The following is a 10,745-nucleotide window of genomic DNA, read 5'->3' as shown; positions in this document are numbered from 1 at the left end:
GACAAGAAAATCTACGAAAACTTAACTTAACTTATATTTTACAAATTCTTATTTTAGTCAAAGATTTTTGAAAAGTTATATAAATCATTTTAGATTCAAAATTATTTAATTACAAACACAACATATTTATCTCTTACGTGTTTTCAAATTTCTTTTCTCTGTTAATTTATGTTATAAAACCTCTTATTTTTATCAACAATATTTAAAAAGTTATTTCAATTTACTCTCAAAATTATTTAATGCAAATATGACATATTGATGCTATTATGTACTTTCAAATCGTTTTTCTCTGATAATTTAAGTTTAAGCTAACTTTTTAAAAAGTGTTTAAAAGAACAACAATTGTTTGCCTTTTTAAATGAAGAGAATCAGTTTTTTATTTATGAAAATGATTTTAATTGTTTCTCTTGGTAGATAAAAATGTGGTACTTAAAAAAGAAAAAATAATTTTAAACAGTATTCTTAGGACCAATTGAGCATGGGCCTTAACGAAAAGAAATCGAAAATGTGCAGTTTTCCGACTGCATTTCAAATGCCAACCAATTTGACAGAGCTTAATTGGTTGCCCAGCCCACGAATTTGCATGCGTGTGTGTGGTCGAAAGTTTGTCCATCTGACAGGATGAACATATACATGCATGTGTTTGTCCTTTGGCCCAGTGGTGCGGTGTGTGTGTGTGTGTGTGTGTGTGTGTGTGTGTGTGTGTGGCTTTGTATTTGTGTGGGCGCTCTACAGTATAATCCAAGGACATGAACATTTAAGCACCGGGAAGGGGTCCTTGTAACTTGGTCAGATATCCTGACACCGGCACATGTCGCACAAATCAATTAGCATTAATTAGAATCCAATTATATTTTAATCAACATTTGGCCAGCAAACTGAAACTGCACCGAGTGTTTCACTGTGTGCGCTGTTCACTTCAAGCTGTGATTTCACTTGCAACGAATCATGCGAATCATGCGAATCATGCGAATCATGCAACCAACTTTGGCAACTCAATTCCGTGGGCGGACCAAGAGAACTTTCACAGACCGCTTGTCACACGGAAAAATATAAATAAATAATAATAATTAGCATCAAGATTCAGTGAATTAGTTTGCCACTTGAACGAATTTTAAAGTGCCGACTAAATAATAACACAATTGTCTGATTTAAAAAAATACATTTTTAATGTAAATAAAAAAATTCTCTCTCAAAGAAGAAATATTCTGGGCAACTAAAAAGAAAACGCAAATAATGTGTTCACCAAAGTTTTATTTAAAAATGTGAACAGCCAAATTTCACATTTATGCTTTTGGTTTACTCAATACGCAAGCAAAGAATGAAATAATAATTTATCGTTTATTCCCAAAATAATACCTTAAATATTCTGAATGTGTATAATTAACAATATTAACATTTTTAGCTTCATAATCAAAAAACCCTTCACTTACTAACTCAGCCAGTAAGAAAGTAAACTTTTTTTTAAGTGTGCACAAAACAAGTCGGGGTTTCTCTCGCTGCATTTCCCAGCCTCGAAAAACTTTTCCTCAGCAATTTGGGGCCAGAAAACTTTTGCAACAAATGCAAATGCAGCTGGAACAATTTTCTTTTTTGGCGCTTAACGTTGCTTTTCGGAATATTTTGGGTTGGGATTTGTAGTTTTTTTTAGCTTTTTGAGTTTTTGCATTCGGACAGCAGTTGGCTTTTCAATTAGACTGCTCCACCTGGCCAGGAAAATTCAGCGACAATCGACATCCGATTGGAGGCCTAAAAATGGGAAACTAATCAAAAAGTTGGCAATCAATTTTGATTTCTGTTTTGTTAACAGCAATTGGAAAAGTTTGACGACCCCTTATACCCAAAAATAAAAAAAACGATCAAAAAACAAGCAACACAAAAACGAACAGGTTGTTTTACCCGCCATCTGAATCCCTTTTATTTTAATTTTTTTTATTGGGTTCCCTTTTTTTGCGGTTGTAACTTTTCCCAGAATAATTATGGGGGCTTGACTCCAGCTTCTGACAAAGGGTGCGTCCTTAGCTGATTGGGAGATTAAAATTTAATAAGATTATAAAGTCATTTCGGGCTTGTCGCTTGGATGTTTATTGGGGTTTGTATCTGGCACTTTGGGTGTGCATGGGTGTGCATGGTGTTCGTCGTAAATAAGGACATAAATAATTAAGATTATGGCTGGCTATTGATTGATTCTCCAATGGGCATCTGATTTAGCTCAAATGTCTATAAAACAGCTCAATTGCTTGGTAGTCCGATTTAATTTCTGAGTGAAATACATAATAACGAGCAAATTAAAAGTTGAATTTATATTTTACTTTTGTATACCCTTGCAAAGGGTTTTATAAATTCAGTAAGAAGTTAGCAATGCAGAAAGGGAGACATTTCCGACTCTATAAAGTATATACCACCAGTATATTAACAAACATTTTTTTTAACAATGATTTTTTCCCATTAGCAGAAGTTAAATATTTAAAGTGCCATTCTTCCATTCTTGTTTTTTTTTTTTAACTTGTCTTTTGCTCTGCAATCGATTGATATAATTAACTAAAATGTCTTTGCGTTAGATGAAATCAGTTTCAATTTTGCGTTTCGAAATCAGAAAGCGTTTTATTTTAGAAAATTTTTGCCTTACCCGCTCTCATATTTCGCATTTGCTGATGACTTTGGATTGGCCCCCCTTTTCCGCAAAATGCCGCCATGACGAGTCCTTTGATGTTGCCGTCCATTTTCCAATTCCCGGCCGTCGAGGAAAAGCTATTCCCAGTCGGGTGACCACTGCAACCTCGTGGACCGCTGCACTCGCTATTAGCACACATCCATCCGCATCCACATCCACATCCACATCCTCATCCATTCACTGCCAAAGGACAAACGGCCTTTGAGCCATTGTGCGGAATCCAGTTGGCACTTTTATGATGCAGTTGAGCGTCAAAGCGCGGCCAGGATAATGGACACATCAAGCCGGAGGTGAAGTTTCCATGAACCGAAAAAACTAAAATTTACGATAAAACACTGAATAGCTTGCTGAAAGCTTTTAATAAATATGTTCTTCTTTGTACATTCACACAAAATTTATTCGGAGCTGTCCCTGTATTTATTTTCCAACCGAATATCATAGTTTATTATCATAGTTTAGTTTAAACAATAAAATTGTATTCCTTATTATTGATTTGAATAACCAGTTATTCAGTTTTGGTAAGTAATAATTATACATAAACTATATATATAAATATAAAAGTAATGCAAAGTAATTTGCCTTCTGATTTAAAGAAAAATATTATTTATTTATTATTCTGCCAATTATCTTATAGTATTTACAAGACCCTTTTAAAGTTAGAAGAAATAATATTGCTATTTTCAAAACTGGTTATTTAAGAAACAAATTACTTTAAATTGTACAAGACAGTAGGTTAAATAAAATATCTAGTTCAAAACGCAAATTTTTGTTTATATGATTTAAAATTTAAACACTTAAAAATATATTTAATTGATCAGTTTGGTAAATAAAAAAGATATACAAAAACATACAAGTATTTAATATACTAATAAAAAAATTCTTCTTTTTGACTTAACCAGAAATATTATTAATTTAACATCCTGCCAACTCCTCATATTAAAGTGTAAATATTATTTAAACTTTATTATTTAAATTATTATTTATTTAAGTTAAAAATAATATATATTTTTACTTTTTTGAAAGAATTCCTTTTTTTCAGAGTGCACAAAACACTAAATTATATTACCATCTGGTTGGATGCGTTAAGTGTGAGAACAATTGCTTAAAAAATAAGTTTCCGTGTTGTGCTGTGTTGAGTTTAACACTGGTCGATGGATTGCAGTAAAGTTGGGCGAAAAACTCCTGGGGAGTCAATGGTCTGGAAGCGCGATTAAAGCCAGGAACCACTGGCGAAGGAGTGAAACCAGGAACGGGAGCTGAAAATGAAGCGAGATGAGGGCTGGAGCTGCAACCGCATAATTCAATTAGTTATAGTCGTGCTGACTGCGCCCGTGCCCCGTTGTCCTTTGCCCCAAAGCCCGTGGAATGTGCAACATGTGTGGCAGCAGCAGTCTGTTGCAGCAATTAAACGGGAATTTCATTTCGGCGACGGCAAGTTGCCGCAGCAACACCAATAGGAGCAACACCCACAGCAGCAGCAGCAGCAACAGCAGCAACACCAACAACAGCAACAGCAGCAACAGCAGCAACATCAGCTGCCGAGGCCATGTGCAACATGAAAGTCGAAAAGAAAATGGAAATTGCCCTGGATTTGCACATCAGTCGACTGGAATTTACCCACCATTTAAAGAAATGTACCTATATAGTTTAAAGTCTGTATATTTGGTTCGAAATAAAAATAAACAAATTTATTATAAGTGTTCTAAGCAAAATTAGAGGAAGTTTTTCCTTTTAAAATTAAATATTATAAAATAAGTTTTATATATAAAACTAAATTTCATTTGAATTAAACTAATTCTGTGTTTATTAAAAGGGTTTTACAATACTAGTATTTATGACATTTTATAATTTGACTTCAATTTGCACTATTACATTAAAGACTTCTTAAGAGATCGATTGAATACATTTCCCCATCTCAACATATGCAATACTTTTCCCTATTTTCGATTCAAATTGCCAGCTGTTGAGGCACAATCGAAATCTAGTTAACCCATTAATGCCCACCGTGCCCCATTGGGCTTGTATTTTGTGTCCTTGCCCAAGCAACTTAGCAACTTGTTTTCCCAGCAGGCAGTCTTCGAGAGTGGAACTCAAATATGTACTCGGTAAATGCATAACGGGGAAGAACAATAAGCAAATCGTTGAGATTCGCAAACTTTTCACCGTACAATTGCAGGCAGTTGGCCACCGAAACACTCACAAACAAGAAGCCGGAAAAAAATACACTTCAATTCGGTTCACTGGATGCAATCATAAACATGGTAATTACTACAACCTACTAATATGTCAAATCAGTTTTTTTTTAAGCCGAAATGTTTGTGAACTATAAGTTATGACATATATTTATTCTGCTATTGAGTGTTTTATTTCATTATATGTCGTAGACCATTTTAAATACTCAAGTCAAGTCAATAGTCAAGTTTTGAAGGATATTAATTTATTTGCCCGTACAATGAATATGGTATTAACATTTAATTCGATTGAGCAATAAAATTCAAAGGACTTTTAATAGTTACTTTTCTGGCAAGCTCTTCTCCTGTTCTTTTCTCGATGCTACTTTCTCTGCACTTTCTTTCTGCCAGCGAAAGTTTACCTATCCTTGAGCTGTGGCTGTGGCTGTGGGTAAAATGTAGGTGCAAACTGCACGTCTTTTGCATCTGTGCGCGTGTGTTGTTGGCACAATTACACCCACTCTCCAACGTCCCCGCCCATATTTCTCACATGGGAGCTTATGACTTAATAAATACTCCCCAGTGTGCGCAATGTGGCTGGCAATTTAATAACAAAGGCAAACGGCATCCGAATAAAAAGTAAAGCGAAATCCAGAGGGTACAATGTTCACTCCGTTTGCAAAGGGAGTGCCTTTGATTTACTCCACGAGTGCACCAAATGTTGCCAGGATTCCATTACGGTTTCCAGCGCATTGGGGTCATCCGGAAGTGCACCTTAAAACGCAATGGTTATTCGTGGGTAAGCCATGCTTTTGTTTACGACATTTGCTATTTAGTTTGGTTAAATAATAATAAAGGGCTGTCATCTGAAAACATTTATACATTTGGGAATCTTGAGAGTATCTTTAAAGTGATTAGTAGAAGCACAAACCTGAGAGTCGACAAATTATTCCTGCAAACCGAACCAGTTCTTCTAATCACTCCATTGCAATTTTATAAATCTACTGTCGTTTAGCTATTCGCTGAAGAAACAACGAAGTTTAAAATACTGCTTATATATATATGTATAGGTCGCCCAAAGATCGGAAAAACCAGATCACGTAATATATACATATATGTATAGAGTATAATATGCACAGAAATAAGCAAATGTTCTTATCGATATCTTTTTTTTTGTTTGAGCGCAAAATATTTGCTGCAAATAGAAAAAAGCGATGCATGCATTTGCATTTTGCTTTATTACCCGACCGCAGTTTTAAAACTGTACTGAAACTGAGATATTTCTTGGAGAACCAACGAAGCCCCAAATATTGCTGACAAGCTGCTATAAAAGTTATAAGTTGGAGAAACCCAATCACGTTACATGTATATAGACCGCTCTATATATGCAAATTAGCTAGCATTCTTATCGTTTATTTGTTGATCAATGTATATAGCTTTTATTTCTCGGGTTTAAAAAAGAAAGTGAATTTTCCGATTATGCACATCTGTGTAACCCCATAAGGGCTAGTCTAGCAAAATAAACAAAAATCTATGGAATCGAAATAAGAAACCAATTCCAGTAGGCTTAACAGCTCCAATTTATTTATTAGTGGGGTACGGGTATAATAAAATAGTAAAAGCAAAAATAAAATAGTAATAGCAAAATAGCAATATCATAGATTTTCAAATTCACTTCCTTTGGATTGAAGCAATGATTGTTGATCATTTACAACTGCGCTTCATAAGGACTTAGGTCTTATCATCATTTCAACGTAGGTGAGTGATATTTTCCTGTCGTAGTCATCCCCTGACCCCTAGTTTATTCCCTATGTCTTCATTGGTTATTTGGCCATCTTTATAGTATTTTGCATTGAGCTGACTGTAATGTTAAGAGGTTAATTTAATAACAATGAATTCGATTTTAATTGAACGTTTATACCTAGAACCACAATTGCCATACCACCAACCACCGTATTCCAGATGAGCGCAATTTGCTCCATCCCATTCGTCATTATCCCGATCAAATGTAGAGAACTTTTTGTTCTTAGTGGTATTAAGGGAGTCTCCGGCGTCACCGGAATAATTCCCAATACTCTTCAGCTCATACAATTCGTCCTCACTGCCAATTTTAAAATCGTCATAGTGAGCATGGCTGATGGATCCATCAACCTTCTTTAGCGTAATGTAGAGTTCGTGGGGTCGTGCCTCTGTCATGCGATGCAAATTGTCCAGCCCGATGAAAATTCTCCATTGAGATTTCCGAATCCATTTTTGTAATCATCCCAGGTTCGATCGAAGTCCTCGGATCCGTCGAGGCGTTTTTAATTACTGTCCAACCATGTGGAAAATACACACAAGGCACTTTGAATGGCTCGAAATCTCGAATCTTTATTAGGTAAATGCCATCGGGACTGCCCCTGGGACATGAGTCGGGTAAATTGTCATCAGTTTTGCGGCATTCCGAAAGCTGATTAGATCTTTCAATCGACTTTATCTGACTGCTTAGATCCGAGATTTGTTCATTTTTCACTTTCAGAAGCTCTTCGTTCGTTTCCAACCGACTTTGCAAGTCTCCAATAGTCTCTCTCATAGTATTTAGTTGGCTTTTCAGTTCAATAAATTGTCATTGTGTTCGGTTTTATTATTATGATCAGATGGATCCTGCGACAAGTCCTTAATTAAGTTGGCACCAGCGAAAATATGTTCTTCCAGAAGGAAAAACATTTAAAAAACCAGTAAGCACCGCGAGTTCATTGCGAACGTTAGCAGAATCAATTCCAAACTAATCTGAACAAAATTAAACTGAATGCAAGGAAAGAAATGTTTATAATATATAACAAATGTTTGTATGTACATTAGAGTGGACCAAGTTTGTATGCAAATTTTAAGATCCTACTCTCGGTCGCCTAAGGTATGAGTTTGGCTGCATTAGAAGCACTTTTCTTGGAAAAAATACGTTCAATGATCAATCACTTAAGATCAAAAAATGTATTCAAACTAATATATATGAGCCATTTTCACAAAAACTATGGGACGATTACCTTAAACTCAAATACATTTATTGCCCACAAAAATCGACCACATTAAACAGTGAGAGTACAATTTTTTTTTTACCACCCTAATGAGCGCATATTAACTTGAATATAATTGTTACAATCACTCTTTTGTAACTTTCAATTTACATACCAACAGTTATAGAACACTTGAAGACTGTATATATTATACAACATATACTAGCTTAACATGTATTTGTTTTTTAAATAACTTCAGGGTGAACAAAAAATGAGAGAATTTTAATTCTCACCGCTTCATTTGGTAGTGCAATTAGAAAATTAATAAATATTGATTAAGGCATTGCGCAGTGGTCTTTAAGCATCGAAATAAATTATTAAACCGACATGTGTGCCAGTTCAAATAGGTAATTTGATGAAGGGCAACAGTACGTATGAGTGATAAGCGTTGAACGTCTGAACGAATTATTATTAATAAATTTAAACCGGAAAAACTCAAATACGCATAATCTCAAAGTTCAAAGATAGTGAGGGACTAGGACCTTACGATTTGCAAACAAATCTAAACACATATTATCTTTATAAAATTGAAAATTAAAAACCTGTCTTGCTGAAATATTTACCAAGTTAATAAAAAGCTTTGCTAATAATGTTAACTCTTAAAAGTGGCAATAAATATCTAAGGTCATAATTTTGAGAAAGGGAAACGTATTTTGTAGCGCGTAGTTGGTTATAGGATAAAAAGGAATCACTTTTTATTTATTACTGCCCAAAACTTCCTGCCATTTAAGACACCACATAGAGGGGAACTTTTTTTTCAATTTAAACAAAAAAACATATATTTGTGATTCAACACCAAACTAAACATACAACTAGGTCAACAAAAGGGGGTGAAATCAGGCCACGTTTAGTGGTGGTAGGCGGGAACGGCATAGGTAGCCACTGGCGCCACGGTCTTCACCACGGTCTTGACCAGCGGTTCCCGGTTGACCACGGCATTGAATCCGTTGATGGGATCGGCGGTGTACTGGACCGTGCGCTTGAATCCATCGGAGTCGATCAGCGAGTACTCCCCGCGGACCACATCCCCATCCCGCTCCTCCACCTGGCTCTTGGAGTCACCGGACAGCGAGTCCTGCACATCGTAGGCGTACTTGTACTGCGGATGCGGATCGTACTCCTCGTCGCTCCTGGCCAGCACCGGATGGGCCACGGTCTTCAGGACGGCGGGAGCAGGGGCCGCATAGGTGGCCACCTGGGCGGGAGCAGCATGGTACACCTGGGCGGCGGGCAGGACGACTCCGGCACTGGCGGCGGCGATCAGGGCGAGAAGGGCCACAAACTGAAAGGGTTCACGAAAAAATAATATTTACTAGCTGTTCATTGACTTGTGGGATTGTGTATAAGGAGTCGATAATATAGGTATAAATATAATACTAAATAATATGACATTTATGCTTTTAAGTTTGATTTCTATAACTGTTATATTGTAATATTTTTTAATATTTAAATTTTATTTACCCCTTTTATTTATTTAATTTTACTACATATTAAAGTTCTAATTTATTTATAATTTCTTTTAGATATACTCCCTAGAAAGCCCACCTTGAATTAAATTTATTTGTATACTGAAGTTCTTATTAATTAATTAATCCTTCAAAAATATTCCTTATGATCCTAGTAAACCCACCTTGAATGCCATTTTAGGAGCTTGTTTTGAAGACTGGAAGTGGAGTTGCTGAAGAGTCGAACGCAAGATGCTGTTTGATACGAAACACAGCCGACGATTCGCCTTTATACCTAAAATGGTTCACCGTACTTACCTCTCATTACTCAAATCCCCACAAAGCCCGAAAACCAAAACCCGAAAACCGAAAACCAAAAACCAAAAACCCAACCCAAACAAAGTAGCGCCCAAGGCCGAATTGTACCTTTTGTGGGGCAAATCAAGCAATCGGCCACACTTGGCAACCAAAAAATAATAATAACATAATAATAATACCACATGTATAGTATGTGCCAGTTAAAATGACATTCATTCAGAAAAATATGAGCTATCGCTGGTACATTACCAGTGTGGATATTTTGGCAAACCGGTCTGGCCAACCACTGTCCAAGTTAATGACAACTATTCTCTCATTTCGCATTTAGCAATGACATAAATCGAAACAGATTTGACAAAGTAGCCAGCTCCGTGCAACCAAATAGCCAATGTAATATTTTAATCATTACCCTGCGACTTCGGGCATCCCACTTGTCTTGGCCTGTCATTTTCAGCTGGGAAATCCAGAAAAGACGAGTCATGGCTGAGAATTTGAGTGATTGCTGCAGCTGGAGTCATCAAATTAAGTTTACAAGAGCAGCCAACAAGTTGAAATATATCTTGAGTTGTAAGTACTTAAATACCCAATAATTGTCAGGCATATAATTTTTATTAAGTATTGATGGACACAAAAACTTGTTTAATGTACTGTATAAACAACTTTATATCATATATTAAGCTTAAACGGTTAAATAAAATATATTCTGCCAATTTCTAAAAGGGGTAGTAATTAATAATTTTCCCTTAACTAATATTACTTTGATTTTTACAGACATTAAAACTTGATTTATGTACTCTATATAGAAATATAAACTAGTTATTTAACTAAAACCTTTAAATACAGTATAAATAATATTCTGCCAATATAAACATCTCATGAAATATATTTAGTTTGCTTTTTGAAATTCTCTTAAGATATATCTTATCTTGCAGCCCCAAAACTTTTTAAATTTACGCCAGCAATGCAGATTTTAACACAAATCTTTAACGTTTTAATTCATATATAAAAATAAAATAAAACGTAGAATTTTCTGAACATTTGTGCAGCATTTTAAATCTTAAGTAAATACCTGCATGCTCTAATA

At 35.5% G+C, this 10,745-nt stretch overlaps 2 protein-coding genes across 2 annotated transcripts; both read right to left on the bottom strand.

Annotated features, from left to right (window-relative positions):
* Positions 1–6,444: 6,444 nt before the first annotated feature.
* LOC128264919 (angiopoietin-related protein 2-like) lies at positions 6,445–7,417 on the bottom strand. The gene is given in 4 exon segments (XM_053000638.1): positions 6,445–6,706; positions 6,767–7,067; positions 7,070–7,127; positions 7,190–7,417. Coding segments are annotated over 4 exon segments (666 nt in total). The 3' UTR covers positions 6,445–6,627.
* A 917-nt stretch (positions 7,418–8,334) lies between these two features.
* Positions 8,335–9,624, bottom strand: LOC128264903 (larval cuticle protein A2B). Its single transcript, XM_053000616.1, has 2 exons — positions 9,529–9,624; positions 8,335–9,180 (listed from the first exon to the last, which is right to left on the bottom strand). Exons 1-2 carry the CDS (start codon positions 9,538–9,540, stop codon positions 8,746–8,748), a joined length of 447 nt encoding a protein of 148 aa, XP_052856576.1. The 5' UTR covers positions 9,541–9,624; the 3' UTR covers positions 8,335–8,745.
* Positions 9,625–10,745: the final 1,121 nt, after the last annotated feature.

The sequence above is a fragment of the Drosophila gunungcola genome, unplaced genomic scaffold (assembly GCF_025200985.1).
Source record: "Drosophila gunungcola strain Sukarami unplaced genomic scaffold, Dgunungcola_SK_2 000084F, whole genome shotgun sequence".
In the NCBI taxonomy this organism is placed as follows: Eukaryota; Metazoa; Arthropoda; class Insecta; order Diptera; family Drosophilidae; genus Drosophila; species Drosophila gunungcola.
The sequence above is the reverse complement of the archived record's forward strand: the minus strand, read 5'-3'. Positions and strand labels throughout refer to the sequence as shown.